At 34.7% G+C, this 21,279-nt stretch overlaps 1 protein-coding gene and 1 long non-coding RNA gene across 3 annotated transcripts; one reads left to right on the top strand and one right to left on the bottom strand.

Moving 5' to 3' along the window:
- Positions 1-77: 77 nt before the first annotated feature.
- On the bottom strand, positions 78-17,187 carry LOC112558778 (oral-facial-digital syndrome 1 protein-like). 2 transcript variants are annotated; one of them, XM_025229436.1, is made up of 29 exons: positions 17,022-17,187; positions 16,601-16,844; positions 14,885-15,085; positions 14,538-14,606; positions 14,097-14,148; positions 13,512-13,619; positions 13,003-13,145; positions 12,623-12,712; positions 12,205-12,288; positions 11,824-11,930; positions 11,148-11,267; positions 10,524-10,597; positions 10,268-10,359; positions 9,648-9,725; positions 9,269-9,336; positions 8,840-8,883; positions 7,323-7,474; positions 6,369-6,480; positions 5,905-5,953; positions 5,161-5,482; positions 4,815-4,947; positions 4,405-4,509; positions 3,915-4,020; positions 3,596-3,699; positions 3,162-3,293; positions 2,487-2,587; positions 1,928-2,044; positions 889-941; positions 78-413 (listed from the first exon to the last, which is right to left on the bottom strand). In XM_025229436.1, the coding sequence occupies exons 2-29, from the start codon at positions 16,694-16,696 to the stop codon at positions 380-382; spliced, it is 2,946 nt and encodes a 981-aa protein (XP_025085221.1). In that variant the 5' UTR covers positions 16,697-16,844; positions 17,022-17,187; the 3' UTR covers positions 78-379. The 2 variants fall into 2 exon arrangements, with proteins under 2 accessions (XP_025085221.1, XP_025085222.1); XM_025229437.1 differs by lacking the exon at positions 17,022-17,187 and having other exon boundaries at positions 14,097-14,127; positions 16,601-16,839.
- A 255-nt stretch (positions 17,188-17,442) lies between these two features.
- LOC112558788 lies at positions 17,443-20,640 on the top strand. Its single transcript, XR_003098236.1, has 4 exons — positions 17,443-18,059; positions 18,582-18,655; positions 19,216-19,371; positions 19,626-20,640. It is a non-coding gene; the product is annotated as an uncharacterized LOC112558788 (long non-coding RNA).
- Positions 20,641-21,279: the final 639 nt, after the last annotated feature.

The raw sequence follows: 21,279 nt of genomic DNA, 5'->3' as shown, positions 1-21,279 counted from the left end.
AGTCTTTCAGATTTGTTATCACTAATTACCCAAAAACAAACTCATCAGAAGTGCAAACACAAGTGCAAACTAGTTAAGAGATTTGACAAAGAAACTTTTGTACTGTTTTTGTCTTCAAAATATTGCAAAATATCCAAAAACATCACTAAAATGCATTTAAGATACATGTGTAAAAGCCCCGATTTTATGCTGGGAAATGAAATTAGCATGTGTAAATGACAGGATCATACAACTGACCTTTGGATCATGGCAAAAGAACTCAATAATGGCTATTTGTTCGGTATAAATTCTACTAATACAGTTCAGTGTTTATGACAACCAAGTCTCTGAGAAATAGCAAGTTATCACAGTGTCAAACTAGAGGTAGCTGTTTGATATTTCACCAGTCATCAGCATCTTCAATATCATGTTCACTGAAATCAATAAAGAAATTTGGTTAAAGGCTGACCTAAGTCAAAAATGAAATTAAGCTAAACATTAACAGAATATAGCACTGCCACTATTTTTTTAACAACTATAAATTTTTAATTATTTTTTTAAGACGTCGATTGATCTAAAATTCAACTGGTAAAGCTGATAGATAATGCTATGAGGTGTTGCCTATTTAGAAAATCCACAGGGTCTTAACTTCTTTTTAAAATGCAGATGGGAACTGGGATGTTTAAAAGCTTATATCCTGCAAACAGGTCAGTTTTGTCAAACATGTTTCAATATTATTTTATGCTAAAGACCATAAATGTAGGAAAGAGACAGCTTGCTGGACAAGCAAGTAGCTTTCAAGAGGTGGAATCACCTATCTAATGTTTCACCAAAACTGTTTTCAAAGTAAATTGATGTAAAATTCAAAAGAAAACAACATAAAGTAGAAAGAAAGGCATAGTGTGTAACCTCTTTAAATCATCCACCACTGAGATCTCCTCTGATAAGGATGGAATCTTTTCCTGCAAACAATAAACTTTATTTGAAACACCAAGCCTTGCCTGTCACATGGTGAAAGTTAACTAATGGGCCTATAATTAAATAAATTCTTAGTAAAAACCAAAATAATTGTTTGCCCCAGAAATCTAACATATTCATGAAAAGCTGATACAACACAATAATTCAACTTTATTAATCTGCAAGGGCAATTACAGGTAAGATTTACAAGTGCCAGCAATATACAGCAAAGTAAATATATATATAATGCAGCCCTATGCTCCACTGGGGGCGAATAGTAACAAGAAGAAGACGAACTATATATACGCATGTTGACTATCGCGAATGAAGTTCTTCCACCTCTATATATATATACACAGAACAGTAATGAGTTGCAATGACAATTTGTTCTGGAGAAACATTTGCAGCCACAATGGAAGAGTGAATACTCCCATGCCAACATGATCATGAATAGCAGAGATACAGTATGTCTTGTGGGGGCCTTTGGAATGGCATGTGGGTAGATATACACAAGCATGAAGAATGGCCGAGGAAATTTCCTAGGGAGGTAGTAACAGCGAAGGGGAAAGGATAGCAGTTCAAGATCAGTGATACACAGTCTCTGCTTTCGGTTTCCTTACATTTTCATACTTGACAATAATGGAGATATGATTCCTTAAGGCAGCGGTTCTCAACCTTTCACTTGTGATGCCCCCCTGACGAACAAAGGTACCTCCACGTGCCCCCCTTAACCAGCAATGTAAGCTAATTTCACTAATACCGGTATAAGAAACTTTTTAAAAATGATCACCTTCGCGCCCCCCTAGTAAGCACGTCTGGGGGGCGCACCCACTGTTTGAGAACCGTGGCCTTAAGGAATAATTACTTGTTCAGAGAATTCACAAAATATTAAAAAAAACCACACACAAATGGACTGAGATATTATTTTCTGGTTTAAAAGATATCTAAATCACAAACATGTACTACAAGTTCTAATGTGGCATGAACTAACCTCTTGTTCTTTTTCTTTCATAGCCTTGACCTTGGCCATGTACTGCAACATGACTGGGTCAATTCCAGCATTATCACTCTCACCCCCAGCATTTTTCTTGGCCTCCTCTTCCTCACCCTGAATAAGTACAGAAATTTCAGTCAATTAATCCGTAATAATGTCATCATCACATCTTAAGTACTCTAAAGGAGCTTAATTTTAATTTGTAAGAGCATGTGAATCTAATGTCTCTCTGATGAATCAAGATAAGCATGATAAGTGAAAGCTTATTCCCTTACAAAAAATTCAGTTATTTTCGCATGAACACAGACTAAAGCATATGATCAGCCTTTTCCTAGATGCATTAAAGAGAATATAAAAATAATCTTGAGAAAGAAATTCAGGTTCAATAAAATATTTCATAGTTCAAAACATTCTTTTATTTTTACAAATTTGATCACAACATGTCAGCACCAACCTTGTGGTGTAGCTCAAATTCTCTATGTTCAACCATGCGTAAGTCAGGCCTTTTTGCCCATGCTCTTGCAAGCTAGCCACTCAAATCTTTGGAATAACTTACATTTTGCTCTATCTTCTCTTCTTTCACTTCTTCTCTCTTTTGTTCCTCATCTCCCATGTTCTTTTCAATTACATTTTTCTCTTCTCTTGTAATATCTTTTCCTATTTTAAAAAAAAAAGGGCAAATAGGTCAACTTGTGGTTAAAGTGACAAGTAACGAGCTATGGATGCATCCAACATGAAATCATAAATTATAAACAACACTCACTGGACACTGAAGCAGATTTCAAAACAATTATATCCAAGAAAGAAACTGCAAAATTTCTGTGAAAACTGTCACAATTTTACTCTTCTATTGAGCTCAGTATAATAGTAAAATAAGAGAACAAAGTAGGCAAGGGAACTAACCCTAACCATAACCTGTTTCCAGAATTGCAGAATTACAGGAGTTTAACAGAGTAAGCAGGATGAACTAGTTCACTGTCATAGAGTCAACTTTTGATGGTTAATAAAATAATGTAGCCTATTGACTCCTATGGTCATTTTATCAGGTGAGGTCAAAGAAGGAAATCACTACAATCACATTGTAAATACTCAAAACATTAACATAAACTGTCCAAACCTCATATTCAGCCTATCAAAGTACTAGAGAAGATGATGTGCTGTAATAAAGTACTGTTACTGATGTAGGATGTAGTTAAAGGTCAACACTTTAAACTAAGGGGAAGACACTCACTTCTCCAGGCATCATCAAGAGAAGATGGAGTCTGTTTCCAGGCATCATCAAGAGAAATTTGATGCAAAACAGTTGATGGAGCTGTCACTGGAGATGCTGCTGTCTTATGGGGTGTTCCCTTCAATGCATCATCTGCAAATGATACACTTCTTATATTATGGGTTTCCTTAACTATAAGATACATACATCGTAGGTGCTGTTGAGACAAATCATTATAAATCAAAATGTACATCAAAAGAATAATAATTCACATTACATTTAGAATTTTAATGTATAATTCAATATAAACAGTGAAAGGAAATTTTCTTTGTGCTTCTCTCTTACACTTTTAGATGGGTGATGAAACTCCCTGCAGCAAATCCTCTTAATGGATACAACATAGAAAATGTCTGTAGACACCTTTTGAAAATGCTGGTGAATTGGGTTATCAGTACCTGATTCTGAACTGGCAACATACAACATGCTTGGCGACCCAGGTCTGGCTTCCAAGTCATCAACTGTAATGGGGCGGGACTTTACATGCCGTGACTCAAGGTTTCTGAAATTAAATTGCCACTTTCTGACCGAAATATACATAAAAAAATTACATTTCTGTCACTTAATGTTTTTGACAGAAAATACAAGCAGAAAAATGGTAATGTTAGAAAGCATACAATGCTACAGAAAAGAGAACAACTGAAGCAATTAACAAAGAATATTAATCACAAAATGGAGAGGAAGAGGCTGCATGGTAACCTGCTATGCTCAACTCACATCTCCTTTTTCTCTATTTCTTCATCTGACATGTTGGACAGGTCAAAGTGGGGCATAGTTCTTTTTGCATTGTCTCCTTTACCGCCACTGAATTCTTTAAAGCTGTCTGTAAGAATGCATAACACAAAAACACTTTGGAGAAAAATCTTCAAAGAAAATTCTTAAACATTTCATAGTTTTTAAAGCCAACAATAAACTCAAATCTACAAGAGATTATAACTTCAGATAGTCAATGCAGTCTTTGTATGCAAGTAATCAACTAAAAGTGAAAAACTACTAAACCTCAGGGTTTAACAATTTAATAATAATAAAAATATTTTAACAAGTGTTCACAAGTGAAGGTTTAGGAATTTTGCTTTGAGTGGGTTTTTTTCGTCCATATATATGTGTCCATTTATTAAAGTGGCATCTAGCAGTTTGCATACATATTAACAAGACCCACTACGACATTCTTCACAAGTTTATCAAAAAGTAGGAATGATCTGTTTACCATCATGATGACGCAGAGGTCTGCTCCTATAAGGTGTGGATGACTTTGGATGATCATGAGGAATAGGACTTTGACAAGGTGATTTTGTGTCCACGTGGTCATGGTCTGGAAAAGTACATTTATAGAAGGAACTTTGCAAGACACACATTAAAATAAAAAAACATTATGGATAGAAAAATTTGAACATTTTTACCAAATTAAAACTGATGCAATTTTCAAAACTTCTTATTCGTCATTTTTAATAAGAACTAATCATACACAATTGAAATTCAAAACTGAGCTGTTTAGCACACATTTCATTCTTCAATTTTTACACAAATTCTAAATCCTTAGAAAGATTTTGAAGGTGATATTAGAGTAAATGAAAACCAAAGAAAATCTCCAGTTAACACCCTCATTGAAGTATCCACCTGTCTGCACAACTGTGCCAAGCGGGCCAGCATTAGTCAAGGCATCAGATGTAGAGACAGATGGTAGATTAAAGGGCAATGTGCTGACATTGGTCATGTGGCAGTGAAAGTCTTGGTATGCTCGCTCCAAATTCTAGTGAAAACAATTCACAAAGAAAGCCAGTTTCAACACAATGTCCAGAGGTGAAAACACGAATGATAATTAATCACGACTACAGCAATGACTTCAGAATGAATACCTTAAGATCAGATCAATCAAATAACCCTTGTTCTACAATAAAAATGTACATACACATGAACTCTCTCTCTCATACACACACACAAACACACGTGCACGTGCGAATACCTGTGCCTCCTTTTCTAGCCCTTGGAGCCTATATCTTGCCTCAGCCAAAACATCAGCGGATGCTGTAGACGAACAATCATCTGAGAATTCCGACAGATATCTTTGTCGGAAACTTGGAATTAGGTCAAGATCAGAATCAACCTGATTGTAAACATCTTTGTCCCCCAAGTAAGTTATAGGCCCAAGCCTTCCACAAGGATCAAGGTCTGGGGTAACTGATCTTCCAGGCTGATGTGGACTTTGACGATTAGAAGCTTCAGCAGCTGGGTGATGAGACGCATTCACCCGAGACCTGGAACTACCTGGTGCCAAGGGCAACTCCCTGTGACAGTCATGGATACTTATTTAAAAATAGAGTATATATATATATTATTGAAAATAACCTACAGCTTATCGTTAGCTTAAGTTATCATCATCCTTCCTTAAAACTTAAAAATGCTTTGTACTCTGTAAAAACCTTTTAAAGAATTATCCCCACAATATACTTCAAAGCATCTTAAAGCCTATTTATATGTTTAATTCATGATTAATTTTCTTTGCTTGGAACTGTAAACTAGCAAATGCAGAATAAATAAACAACCATTAAGGTAGAGTGCTATACGCAGCCATAGCCAAACTCCCTATCAATAAATAAAATAGTACAAACAAAACGTAAATAACATATTAAAGTCCTTATAATCTCTGTCTTAAACTTTAAAAGATTTAGGCTTGGAATATTACTACTCTGGATGACAATGTACTCACTGAGTTTCTTGAACTTCTTTTGGTTTTCCATACACTTCCTGGTGAAGTGCTGAATAACAAACAATGAGACCATAAACTTTTAGGACAAAGATTGTTTTAAAAAATCATCATCAAACACAATCTGCCTTTTGCAAAAGTCATGACATTATAAAGCAAACACATTTCTAGAAATTTTATCAGACATCAGACTGTATGAAGTGGCATCTTTTAAGTTAAATTTAAATATGCATTGCCCAATGTGTGCCATGTATGCTTCCAATACATAAAAAGTAAACATCATCACTATAAAATTCCAGTAAAAATCAGTGGGTTGCACAATCATGTCAGATTTCTGGGAACAATCTGCAGAACTTTCTCAAATTGATTGTTTTAGAAAAACCACATTTTCTTTGCATTAAGCAAACAACAACAACAACAACAACAACACAAAAAAAAACAGACAAGACAAATTTAAACCAACACACCTGTCTGAGTAAATAGCAGCTGCTTCCTAAGGTCCACAACTTCCCTGTTCATCTCCTTCATCTGCAGCATCTGTTCTTCTAGTCTCTGCACTAGTTCTCTGTTACGGTCCAGCTGCAAGTAAAATATTCGACAACACTGAAAGAGGCAATGGACAATAGCACATTGATATGTTCTAACAAGCTTATAAGATTATTAATGTGATATTAAAACAAATCTACATGATTTCCAGTACCTCTTCTAATATTTATTAGCTTAATGGACAGAGAAGATTTTTATGTTATTCCCAGAAAAATAAATGTAATTGGCACAGGATGCAGCTATGTATGTTTTTTAACAAATCAAAATAAAAACAAATATAATTCAGCCTATTTTAAAAATTTTACATCAGGTTTTTTTTTCCCCGCAATTAATGCATGTGAAAAGGGCAAAATCTTCCATCTGAAAACAAAATATTAATCTAAGCATATACTGTTACTGTTGAATTTTTTAAATATCTTTCATTCACAACAAATAAATACATACACATTTTATCAAATAAAACAAAATCGCAATGTTCATGACCAGCATGTTTTTTTTCTTTTGTGCATTGTGTTAATCTGCATCAAATGAGTAACCTTCTACATTTAATAGCTATCCTTTTTTTCAGTCCAGTGGAATAATATTAGTCTCCACTTTCCTTTGTAATGATGCCATGGTACCAATCTACGGTAAGGTTAGATTGCATTTACATCTGGTAGATGTTTGCTTGGGCCCCAGCTGAAGACTGACTAGTCAGCATGACTGGCATGCAATTTGTTTTGATCTAGATGGGATAAAGAGGGCCACGGTGAGACGGCCAACATTCAGCTGCCATAATAAATGTATTAATAACCTATGGCTATGCATGGAGTTTGATGTGGTAGGTTACCCGGTTACAACTAGGAACTATTTTCTCCTATAAGTTATCATCTTACCTCATCCTTTAGTCGAGACTCAAGAAGCTGCTTTTGCTGTTCAAAAACTACCTGCTCCTGTCTGAGATTTTCCTTTGCCCTCTCAAGGTCACGCTGCATCATCAGTGTCTCTGGAGATGGACGTCTCAGCTCCCTCAGGAGTTCCTCTTGACCTTAAAAAAAAAATTCATACTTCAAATAACATGAACTCTGTAAAATGCAATGAACTGTTTATATAACAAAATCTCAGCAAATTGTTGCTGTTAGTGAAGAAATAAAATAAAATATTCTATATCTTTACATTATCTATTATTTAAAATCTTTTATTTAGATGTGTACCACTACACATGTGTAACCGAGTGGTGCGTGGTGAGGGGAGTCGAACAGTGACCACAACAACAGTCCAGCACCAGCAGTTTCACAACTCTTTTAATCCGGATAGATCTACAGTTGCGTCGCTTGAAGATATACCTCTAGGTCACTTTTTGCGGTATGCATCAGCGTCCCGCATGCATCAGCAATCTATTTTCGACAATCGTACCTTTACTTTACTGGCATGCATCAGCATTTTCTGCCTAACAAGCGCCGGACAACCGGCCCTCTACACATGCACCATCCTTCCACATTTATTTTTAGTGAGCCTCTCTGAATATCATCTTTAGACAATAACTATATTTATCACAGGAAAAGACTGTTCTATTTTGAGTCATAAAACAGATGAGTACATGTAACTTGACTCAAGTTTTGTTAGCAATGTTTCATGTTATACCTATGGACTGGAGGTTACACAGGATCCTTACAGATTGCTAGACAGTTCTATGAACATGATGGAGTTATAGCCATGGACTGGATTCGAGTTGGAACTTTTACATTATCTACCAACTCCAGTATGTATCCTATTCCTGTGTCTAAAGGCGTTTATTTTATCCGCGCCCTTAGCAACTACCCTATTTTTCTAGTTTTGCTGTCTATAATTGCTATGTACATTGGAGCTACAAACAAGGTAAGACACCAAGGGGATTGGGGATAACTGGCAAGACAGATGCCTTTAAGTCACTGCATCATTTCCTGTCAATGTTTCTACCGCTCTCTTGTGGTGCCAAACAATCCGGAATATCGACAACTGGCTGTCAGCTGTCAAAACTGCTACTGAGACATAGCCAGCAGCATGACCTTAGCAAGTAGACATCAAAGGAAAATCAGAATGTGATATCACAGTTAAACAGAACAGGAAAACTCATCCAATAATGTGAGGTTACATCAAGCCTGACCATCAAAGCGAAGGCTGCCTCACATGCCCCACAGTTACTAGCCAGACTGACACTTTAATGACTTGCACAATCATCAAACCAACAGTACACTAACGCAGATTTTTAGAAGTGACTACCAAGCTTATGACAGGCAAACTGTAGCATGTATGAGGATTCTGAGACCAAGAAAAAGGATCTACTTTTCCTGGATCAACCTTGCTTGCCACTATGTCACTGTGAAGCATAATTTGAAGAAGCATTGTCTACTGAATGACTGTCAATACTTACGTCCTCTCTCTCTTTCATTCATTGACAATACTTCGGATAACCGTCTGAAAAAAGGAACATTATTTTAGGTGAAATGTAGTAGGAGGGAGAGACTTTTCAAAGAAAATTTCTTTTTGTTTTAAAAATAATGTAATGCATATATGCCAAAATACATGCTCAGAACATATAGAGAATGTCTACAGGCATGTACAAAATGGCAGATAGAGACAATAAATACAACTGCAAATTCATTAAAATTATTTCTGTGCTCCATGTTCTACAACTACTAACAATCAAAATGAACAACCTAATGTTATAACTAAGTCAAAAGAAACACACTTTCTCTGGTAACAATTTACCCTCCTCGCTCTAACTGCCCATGCACATATGCAAACATATGCACACATACAAAATACTGACACTGACATTCAAATGTTATGTTTAACTTACGTTCTTAATGTTTCTACTTCATTTCTCAGCTGAATATTTTGTTCTTTGATTGCCTTGTAATCTGCCATCTGCAGACACAGAAGATCACTGATGATATGGCTGCTTCAGAACATAGCATAATTGTGAGACGAGGCAAGCTGTTATTTGTGACAGGAAGATGAGATTGGAGTAGGGAGAGGGAGTTGAGAATTTTACACTCAGCCAAGCTGTACGAAGGTGTCAAAAACAAAGAAAGGGCCTGAAACAAGACATGAACCAGGGAAAGCTAATCCCCACTGTAATGGTTAACTGTTAGGCCATCAGACTGCTTGAGGCTTGATGCACACAGAGGAAATTTTATTTGTTTCTCACTAGCATGAAACAGGAAAGTCTAACTTACATCTCTGAGTTTGGAGTTGATGAACTCATTCTGTCTGGTGGCAGTCACCTCTGAATGTCTTGCTTCTTGAAGTGCACTCTGGGAAAATATTTAACAGTAACAAAGATATAAGATAACTTTGCAAAATTAATTATTGTAATGTTACCTGCAAAAATTCAGATGTATCATGATTAAAATTTCTAAAAGTAACCTAGATTTTAAGAATCACTGCAGATGTCCTTACCTTTTTCACCACAGCACATATGGTTGTGTCACAAATAAATTTTGCATAAGCAGCCCACTTTAGTTGATCACAATAAACAAGAACAAATCAAAAGTAAAGATAAAAGGCTAGGATAATTATGTGAAACAAGCAACAGAGAAATTGTGAAATAACACAAGAAATCTCAGACAAAAAGGAACATGTAACTAAAATAAGCTTTAAATATTTATCTCAAATGTCCAACCCAATAACTCTAACCACTAAGTCTTAGGTTTGATTGCTTCAGGGTAAACATGTCAACAGTATAAAACATAAAAAATACAAAAGGAATAGCATTAAATAAATGAAGGAAAAAAATCATGATGAAAAATGAAAAACTGTTCAAATATTGCAGAGTTAAGCTATTTGCTAAGCTAACCTCCAAATTGTTGATGCGGTGAGTTTTGTCTCGCAGCTCATCTTTCAAGGTCTGGATTTTTGTTTTTTCTTCAGCCAATATACGTTCCTCTTCTGTAAATTGGAAGAGGAAACTTCAATAAAAGGATGTGGTAACAAATGTGAAAGTCAGTATTTCTATTTAAATACCTTTGATTTACCCAATTCCATGATTAAGACTATTTTGCTGCAGCATCAAGATGGCTATTGACAAAAATGAAAATGATAATCACACAAACCTTTGAGTTTTGCCTCCCTAACTTCTAAATTTTGCACTCTGTCAATGAACTTGGTCTGCTGGTCTAGCTTAAACCTGAAGCAAGTTAGTAACAGCAGATTGTTACACAGCAATTTTACAGAAAAAGCAAACTTCTAATTCTGACAATGTTTCAGCAACACATCTCAGAGACAAGTTACAATGTAATTTTGATAGACAAACCTATGTTTGAGAAAAATTTTGAAAGAATACACAAGCAGGTGGAGGAATGAGATGAAAAAAAATGTCATTAGTAATAACTAAATAAATTTGTAACCATAATATGTTTTAATTTACTTCTCATATTTTTGTCTTTGAAAAAAAAATCAGTTGCTACTGCTATTACTTTTCAGCCACATAAAATTTGCTTTGTTTCTGATAGTGACACAAATGGAACAAAATTACCAGAAGTAATGGATATTCCCACTGACAACACGTCTTATTCTTATATAATCTTTGACTGTATGAATCTTCAGGAAAGAAACGAAAAGAATGCTAAATCTAAAGATAGGCATCAGAAAACGAAAGAAAACAAAACAATTGAAAGAAAAGAAATTTACTTTTTTGTTATCTTTAAGTATAAATTATTTATGATCAAGAATCTTACTGGGCCATCTCATTGTGCAGCCGCTGATCAAACTGCATCTCTTTGTGGCGTAATTCCAACTCTCTTCGCCTAAGCTCGTCTTCCTTTGCCTTGACACGTTCTTCTGCTAACAGTTTCTCTCTATGTGGATGATGAAAACATTATGGTCATTTTGATGATGAAGAAGTGTTTAAACACAATGGAAAGTCAACTGAAATCTAATTTTTTGTTTTTAATTTATGTCACATTTTTAAGGTTTTCAATTGACTCTCATTGTAATTTTCATGAATTTATACCTCTAAGGAACTATACATTATTCTTATTGTTTACCCAGCATCCTCTATGGTAAACAGCTTTGCAAAACTGAAATATCAGCACTGAAGACCAAATAAAGTCCTTCGTGAAGATGAATTGGATTGGAAATAGATAAAAATGCAACAAAATTCTTTATTTCTTCATCAAGATTCTTTGTAGCAAGTTATCAGTGCAAACAAAGTTAAAATCTTAGCACACACCTCACAATAAACACCTATTATTTGTAAACTGTGTTTGAATCTCCTGACCATGCAATAAAAGCTTATTTGAAAAAGCCTCCTAGTTACATACAACAATAGAGTTCATATTTCAAATATCTTCTCTATGACTTGGAATATTTTCACAGAATGTTTTAACAACAAAAAAAATCCTTCACTTATACCTCTTATTAACCTCAGCTTCACGCTTTATTTCGGATTCACGCTGTCGAATGGATTCAATCTCTGACAGCAGCATCTGGCGTTGTGAGTACACCTCTTTCTCTTGAAGCTGCTCAAAAAAATGATTCATCACGAGTTTAATGTTGATTCAAAATATTCTTTTTATTTGAATAGGGGACGGCAAGCAAAGAAAATGTTTCCATCAGTACCCCAACTACAGCAGTCGAGTCCCATTCTAAAAAGACCAGGTAACTATAAAGAGGTCATGGACAGGACACTCTAGACTCAAATATATATATATATATCTACACTAAATTTTGCAAGAGACAAAGTTCGAGTGCCCCTATGTTACAATATTTTAAACAGTCAGTTGAAAGACTCACCTCCTGTTCCTTATGCAATCGCTCAATTGCATTACGCTCCCTTTCGACTAGTGCGTCGTATTTGTCCTGATATGTTCTCTGAAGCTGAACAATAGTTTTATTAGAATAAAAATTTTAGTTTGAATCCATCATATCAACGTGAATATAAATCAATTAGAGTTTCATTTTTAAAGCTAAGTTTTTTTTATATTAAAAATCTACCAATTTCACTTGAAACACAAAATAGTTTTACCAAGTTGCTCACATTATTTGTGGCAATAAAAAATTTTTCAAATTATTTACTCTGGTAGAAACCTTTACATGTTCATGCTATTTCTTATAGATGTTTGATTTGCAGCATTGGCAAAGGTTAATTAGGGTTTTTTTTTAAGACTTGGTTAACTCTGACCTGAGATGAGGTTTCAAAACTGTGTCATACCTCTTTCTTGATTTTCTCATTCTCTTTTGTACATTTCTCTTTTTCTTCCAGCCGCATTCGAGCAATCTCTGAGTCCCGTAAACGTGCAATCTAATTATAATGTCAAACACATGGACACATACATTAAACAGTAAATCTTTTCCCGTGTATAAGCGACAGCTTATTACGCAAACCCCTGTTACCCTTTAAATAAGAAATAACAGAGAAATATTCAATTTACTTTTGAATATCAAAGCACAGAAAAAAACTCTATTGAATAAATTGCTATTTCTTTATTAAAAAAATTGTTAGATATTACTTCATCTGTGAATTGCTGCCTCTTTTAAGAAAACAATGTGAAGACTAACTATTCAATTCAAAACAGGAATACAATTACATACCTCTAATTTCAACTGAGAGTTGTACCTATCCTCTAGCTGCCGCTGATAGGTCAATATCCTCTCCTCAACTGCAGTTCTGCTGCTATGGCTCAGATCCTCTCTCTTTGAAGAGTAGAGTTCCTCAAGAGATTTTAGTTTTTCATCTAGAATAGAAATGCAAACTGTTTTGTTTTTTCCCATTTTTATTTTTGCAGAAACACGACAAATAAAGGAGACACCTACGTTTTTGGTATTTAATGTCATGTTACAAAATGTATTTATCACGTAATTGATAAAATTATTCCAAACTGTCATGACTAATATACTTTTTAAGTGGGTCCTTTTAAAGAGCTTCAGTTTTTAAAATTTTATACAACAAATAATAACCTAATAGTACTAATAATAACCATCAGCATTTAACACTTCTTCATATTTAGGCCTCCAGTTTCTCTACCTTCTACCCCAAAATCAAATTTATATGTGTAAGAAAGGTGGAAAAAAATAGAAATTAACATGCAATGAATGCTTACCTAATGATGCCACTGGTCCTAGTCTTGTAAGATCAGCCTGGATTCCACAGTCTTGAACACCATTTGAATGAATGGCAGCAAGTTCTGATATTATCTGCCATAAAAGACCTAAATTTGGGGTGAGAAAAAATTCATTAAAGACTATGCAATGTCTCCCTACATCAGGCATCATGTACATTAAAATTATAACTTTCGCTTTGTCTTTTGCTAAGCTGCAAGAAATTTTATGAGAAACTTTGCAATGGGCTATCAATTATTTAAATCAAAGAAAGATGCAAACTTAGTAAAATCCTCCTGACTGACACTAAACAAAGGAACACAATGTTAGTGCCAGTGATTAACTATGCAGATAGGCTGTCAATCTTCTAAAGATTCAACAAATTTGGCAAATTTTACTAGAACAAAGATTTTTTAAAAAAAGCAAGGACTACATGATGCTATTATCACTACAGCTGTATCATAAAATTTCACCCTCACTCTCCTTGTCCTTCATATTTGTATGATTTAAAGGAAGACAATACCTTCTAACAACTTTTCCCAGAAAATCACAGATGTCAACAAGATACAGGTACATAGAAAACTCACCTTTTTCTTTCTGCTTTTCTGCTTTTGCACACTGTATTGAAAGATAAGGAAACTATAAAAGATGGCCCTTACAAGTTTTATTCCTCAATCTCTGTTTCTAATCAGTAAAATATGCAAATTTCATAGACATATTCACAGCACTCTTTTGTATAGCATAATAGACTTAGTCCATCTTGACGGGCCCCCAGCTGATGATGCATAAGGTAAGACCAAGAGATTGTTAAAATACAAAAGCACAAAAACAAATCATCAAATCAAAATGCATATACAGTAAAGAGTTTTTAAAAAAAACAATCAACTGCTTTTGGGGCCTCAGAAGGAGCTAAAAGTAGTAAAAGACCACAAACTTGAGTTGCCTTAAACTCGCAGCTCTAAAACTATCAACTATTCATAATCACTCATCTGTTTTTTTAAAAAAAAAAAAAAGGATTAAAAACTTACAATCAACTGGTATAGGCGTGACTGTGGACTAATGTGAAGAAGTCTCAGCAAATCTTGAGGCTGAAAAATCTGGATACACATGAGAATACATATAGAAGGGGCTAGCTGGAAAAGGTCCATATGTTAACTCTTTTAAAGTCATCCAAAAATCCTCATTTTGAGATTAGGTGACATTTTCTATGCAGGAGCCCAAAACATCAGCTCTTCAGGTGTCTTATACCAAAATGGTAAAATGAATCCTTTAACTTTAGGTTAAATATTTGAATCTATTTTTAATATTTAAAAAATATGTTTCAGATCTATTTTGAAAAATACACATATCCTAACTACAATCATTGAATTAATACCTTATCCTGAGCAAGCCCACTTTCTGGCAGGAAGACCCCGAGTGTGTATTCATATTTTCCTCGAAGGAGATGATCAGCCACAAGACTATTGGCAGCTCGAAGAAGCAAAGGTTCTTGTTCTGGAGGATCAAGGTCACGTACTGTAAGTGGTCCACGCACAGACTGTTGAAGCTCAGTGATTAAGTTAGTCCGCAGCTGACTCTGTACAAAGACAAGAACATATGAATGCATACTCCATTCATTCAATCCCTCCTTAGCCAACTTTATGTCTAATACTGGGTCTGAACAATTTTCTAAAAGGTTGCAATTTTTTTATGACTAGGTTAAGCTCTGTGCAGGCTACTTAAAACCTTCTTTCCATTCTTGACATACAAGATATGCACAAATAAAGGTTAACAGCACAGACATTAGAATTGTACATGCATAAGTTATCAAAACTCTGGCCTATTGGGGAGCTTAGACCCTGTGCTAATCAGACATATCTGTGTACAAATATGACGTCATAAGTCTGACCTCTTTCTGTATATATAGGCTAGTATATTAAGAACAGAAGGGGTGCATTTATTCAGATTTTGGAAAATGGTACTTTATCCAACATTATCTAGTCATTAAGAAAAAAATGTTGTACCTCATTACAGCTTTAAGTATAGAAAACTTGTTTTAATTCGCTCTATTCCAGAAACTGGAATGGTAAAAGGGGTCCTACATCTCCCACTTAATAAGAAGAAAAGCAAATTTTAATAAAGATTACTTTTTTTAACATTGTTATGAATAATTATGCAAGAATCTTACTACTGTCTTATGATCTGTATTATTAAGAGCCACCAACATATGTTTTAAATTAAATAAAGCCTACTTATGATATACATATATTTCTCAAATGGGGGGTGGGGTACATGTAAAGCATATTAACATATTTATATCAATGTAAGGGATATGACAAAGAATTTCAGATTTTAATTAAAATGCTTTTTGTGTCAGGCAAAGCCATTATTATCAACTGAAATAAGCCACATCTATTACTCTTTTACTTAGAAATATGAAATCTTACATGTATATAATGATATAATATCAGACAGATATTAAATGACAAGAAAGTTTTTTATATTTACTTATAATGTTTATTTTGTTAACACCTTTTACCTCCTTTAATACCTTCCAACTCCTAAAAATACATTTTAAACACTTTAAAATTTGACATTTTATTCAATCATGTCAGCTATTTGTTTAATTTATCCATCATCATACATAACCAAGCCTTTCCCTAAAACAATTATTTAAAACATATCAACTGATATATATATATACTGTACTACTTGTGCTGACAGTTCAACAAGATTTTTAGTCCAAATGCTATTTATAGTTTGCACGGTTATTGAATTTTTTTTTTTTTTTGCCTTATACTTATTTCTATGCTTCTGTATCTATGTGAATTTTCACCCCAAGGCTCTATTTAACATCATATCGCTGTTAACAACACACTGTACGTCCAAGCCTAAGCCATAGTTTTAAGTCTACAAACTGGTGCTTGTGAAACATGTTTGTTCATGTGAATACAAGGGAATACTATGCTGTTTTAATGCCACTAAATACATATATATTTATGAATATAATGTAGTAAAGGCACCCAGCCTTAGAAAAATACTTTTTCAACACGTTTTGCATTGCAGCATCTTAATTGGCGACCGCAGATTGTGAGATAAAAAAAAAACTCACTTTGATCGAATTGACAAGCCCGCGGTTACGGAGACTGTAGTAGAGTCGATTTCTGAGTTCTTCTGCTGACAGATATTCTGGAGCCTTGTCTGTCATTTTGATCGTGGTAAATTTCTGACATGCAAAGTAATTTAAAGTCCATCCAGAAATTTAGTGCTTTACACAAGCAGTGTACCAAACAGAAACGCTTGGCTAGTAACAGCAGCCATGATAAAATCAAGTAGCTCCGCACAGAATTCGGTTTCTGCACACAACCGTAAAAATGAGAGAACCGTGACAAAAAATATAATCTGTTCACGAAATACTGAACTAACGTACTGCTGAAATAATCCCCACAGCACATAATCATCATTACTAACTTACATCTATTTTAATTGTTTACGAAAATGCTAACAGAATGATTGCGCGAGCCGCGACTAACCGATACTATTTTATCTCCTTGATGCCAGATTTGAAGCGCTTCGGAAACAAAGATATGGTCGATCTCGTTCTGTATCGAGCCATATCCTGGGAAAGCCAGGTCGTCCACGACCTTTTGTGAGGATGAAGGGCTTTGGCTAGAGTAAGCCGGCGACTCTGTGCAAAACTCCGATCCGGCGTGTTGTTAGTTTTGCTACGACTCGCTTATGATTCTTTCTCTGTCTATATGCTCTATAGGTGGCACTCGATCCTCTCCACACGATAGCCGATACCCGTCAGGTCGCCTTCCCAGATAGCATGGAAACATTATAAAAACGTTTAAAAATGGCTTACATGGTTTTAATAAGGTTTAGGTTTTATATGAAACATTTTAGAAACATTTTTTAAAAATTTACCAAAAAACATTTTAAAATGAAACATGCTTAAAACATTTTTAAAGTGTTAGAAAATAAACCATTTAAAACCTAAATGTTAAATAAATGTTTTATAAACATGTAAAAGTTAACGTCTATCACTGCGCGTCATAAGCCCGCTGATGACGAAATTTTTTAAAACACCAAAATTTTATTTGCGTACCTTTGTGGCGTAGATACTGACAATCCTTACAAAAAACATTTTAAATACTTTGTTATATATTTTCTTATTACTAGGTTTGATATTCTAAAATCATTCGCAGTTTATAAAACATCTATGCTACGTAACTAAATATTTCCTATTCACGTTAATGCGTGTACTCCCATGATTCCACGCGGCGCGAAATTCTTCTGCTTACGACAAGCGTGCTTTGCGAAAAACATTGGGTTGTAAAACGCTTATATACCGTGTTCTAGTACAACACAGATTTAATGTATGCTTATTAGGTGTGATTTGTCAAACAAAGTTTTCGTTTTGAATAGTGCGCTCGTACATAATCTAAGACGTTAAGGCAACTGATGTCCAAATCATGTCGTCCTACTGGACGAAGCGGAGTAAATAAAATTGTTGAAGCAGAGTTGGCGGAACCGAAAGAAAAAGACAGATCCGATACAAACAATGGAGTGTGAGTATGCGCTTTACAAATTGTGCATTTATTATTGTTATTAAATCATGCATGTCTTCGTATATGTGTGTGTTTTAACACCGCTACCATTACTATAGTTATGTACTAACTACTTGCATTTGTTTTTCATTGCTGTACCATTATCTATGGCAGAAAGTGCGAAACAGTACCACTTTTATTGTATAATCATTTTTGGTTATGATGTTTATTTGTTTGTGTTTTATTTTCTTAAAATATCCTTCATTGATTTTATTTAATAACATTTTATTTCTATGGCATCATAACATTGCATACCAGAGAAGTAAATTGCAGTCAGTACAATCATGTCAGCTGAACAGTAATTGCTTGCTATGTTTCCTTCATTCAGCATAATTCCTTGAGTATACAAGTTGGACATAAGTATATGCAGTCATAATCTCTAGACTAAATATGACAAATAAAGTGAAAAGTTTAACCCACTCCCACGACAAAAAGTTAGCCTTTCTGGGAAGGGTTCTTGAATGATGGTTTATTTTTTTTCAGCACACAAATATGGCAGCAGACTTGCCACCAAGTAAGGTGACAAAACATGTGAAGGAGGGAACTCTGCCAGACAGGTATACCTAGACTCTGCATGTTTGCATTTTGGGTTCAAAGGGGTACTTTTATACTGTTTGTTCATTGTCACATATAGATATATATATTCATAGATTGGATGTTGCATCAGCCTGGTTAATATTGTTTTGGTCAGTCTTTAGATACAGTTTCAAAGTATTGTTCCTATTTATTTTTTTTAAAAAAGCTTTGGGATATTGTCAGCTTTTTTGTGAAAGAGGTGCCCGCTGATTTATTTTCCGTATTCGTTTAAGGCAGGGATGCAGTGAGAACATATCCAAGTCTCAGGCCAGCAACATCATGTGGTCTGACCCTGCTAATACAATAACTAAATGTTTGACCAAATATCGCAGACTCTTGGCAGAAAAAAGGTTCTACGGGTTTTGAGTTTTGTTTTGTAGGCGTGTAAATGTTGAGCATTTTGTGTATGGTTTAAGCTTAACTAGGTGATTTGTGAGCACAAATAATCAATGCCATGCATATTTTCACTACACCTGTTTTTGCCTATGACATGTGGAATATTTTTTGACAGATGTGTTTACTGTTTCTAATGCATTTGCAGATCAGAAGCCTCTCTTGTGTGGGTGGTACGGATGCAAAGGATTGTCTAAAAAGGATCATGCGGCGAATCTTGGCCGACAAGGTTTTATAACTAAAGGCCAAAGAGGAGAAAAGTGTGCATTCAAGGGGCTTTCAAAGGTGCAGACCATGATATGCAGTAAGTGATGATGCATAAATATTAGTAATTATTATTATAAAGTTACAGATAGAGGATTTCTTTTATATACATATTTTGTACCAAAAAGGAGAGGTGCTGATAGAAGTGCTTATTTTTGTATAATATAAATTGACATTTTTCATCATTAGCTCCACAGTGTGGTGTGGGACTTCTTTTAGTCTGTTTTTAATCTGTAAACCTATTAACCTTCTTTAATTTACAAATCCCAATTTTCCCATTTTTATTATCTTCAGAAGCAGTACAGAAGAACAATGGGTGCATGGAGGCTTCAGATAATATCATCGAAGAAAGCAGCAGCAGAAAGAGTCGGGGTAGAAAGCAGAGGAGAGAACGAAACTAAATGCTAGCATTTTTCAAGGAAGTGACAACTGTGTTTCTGTGCCCTGTGAATTTACTGGAATATTATGGCAGAATTGTGTAGCTACGTTTCCTCGTTGGGCTTTGGCAAAAAGAGACTTCCAAGAAATTGAAAGTAAAAACTGTGACATCGTTATTATCCTCATCTTCAATTAAGGCCAGGCACCTGAGGTAAAAACTTTTTAAGTTATTTAAATATGGCAGATAGGCATCAAAATTAACTCTTTGATTATTTATTACTAGAATAGTAATACATGTATCTCAGAAAATAGAGAAGACCGAAGATTCATAAATAATACCTCTTTCCGACCGTACATAAGAAAACCTAACGCATTGATGACGATCACTTAGGTCCTTACAAATGCATGAAAGGTCCTTACCTGGCACCATCCCTGATTCCTGGGAAGTACAGCACCAACACGATATCCCTATTCTTAGTTATCATAGGACAAACTGATCCATGTTCTAAATAAATTTCTTAAAGCCTCTTTACAAGAAGTACATGAACCTTGTTCAGCTTTGCTTTACAGAGTTTTGTAACACTAAAAAGCCTGGTTAATTGGAATATGTCTATTGTATAAGGATAGAGATTTGAATGTTGTTATCTACAGAGGGATATAACCATATTTTTGTGTATTTTGTGCATCATTCAAATGTACATTTGCATTTCACTCTTTTTTATAGTAAATCTAAAGTTCTATTTAATTTTAGTTTAATTATTCCTTGCGACTCCCAATGGAGCACGGGGCCCCAACACCTCTCCTTTAATCATTTGAAATTGAAATATTTAAAAGTCTGTTCATTTAAGAAAATTCCTTTGCTTTCATTTATCACTGTTTAATTAATTCCTATACTTTTTTCTCTTTTTTTTTTTTTTTTTTGAGTATCATTGATTCATTGTTATCACAAATGGTCACCATTTGTTGTACAAGTAAGATAAATTGTTATTGTATGATGTAAATGTTTCCTGGGTTTATACTCAATGACATTAAATATGTTTTCATGAAAAGGAAATGAAAATCTGTGTATGTCATTCTTACCAGGTTTGAAGTGGAACTTCAGAGAGTATGTGTGGTTTAAAATTAAACGTTTTTAAAACCTAACTTTAATGGGCATATTAAACGTTTAAAATAACATTTTCTGCAAACATTATTGAAACATTTTGCTTAAAACATTTGTAAAACATTTACAAAAATACGTTTATAAAACTTTTAAAACTCGTTTCCAGAAGCTCTTAATTAAACGTTTTTAAAACGTAATTTTAATGGGCATAATTTACGTTTTATGAACATTTTGTGCAAACATTATTAAAACATAATGTGTAAACTTTTTATAAACATTTATAAAATGTTTCAATGCTATCTGGGTTGGACACGAACACGAGGGGACTGGTCCCAATCGTGGAAAGCCTTCGTCCGGGGATGCAGGTACACCAGTGGTTCTTAACCGGGGTTCGATCTAACCCTAGGTTTGGTGAGTCGGTCTCAGGGGTTCGGCGGATCGAGTCTCCGCCACGGAGGTCAAGACACA

The sequence above is a fragment of the Pomacea canaliculata genome, linkage group LG3, assembly GCF_003073045.1.
Source record: "Pomacea canaliculata isolate SZHN2017 linkage group LG3, ASM307304v1, whole genome shotgun sequence".
In the NCBI taxonomy this organism is placed as follows: Eukaryota; Metazoa; Mollusca; class Gastropoda; order Architaenioglossa; family Ampullariidae; genus Pomacea; species Pomacea canaliculata.
Note: the sequence above shows the minus strand (reverse complement) of the source record. Positions and strands in the feature narration are given on the sequence as shown.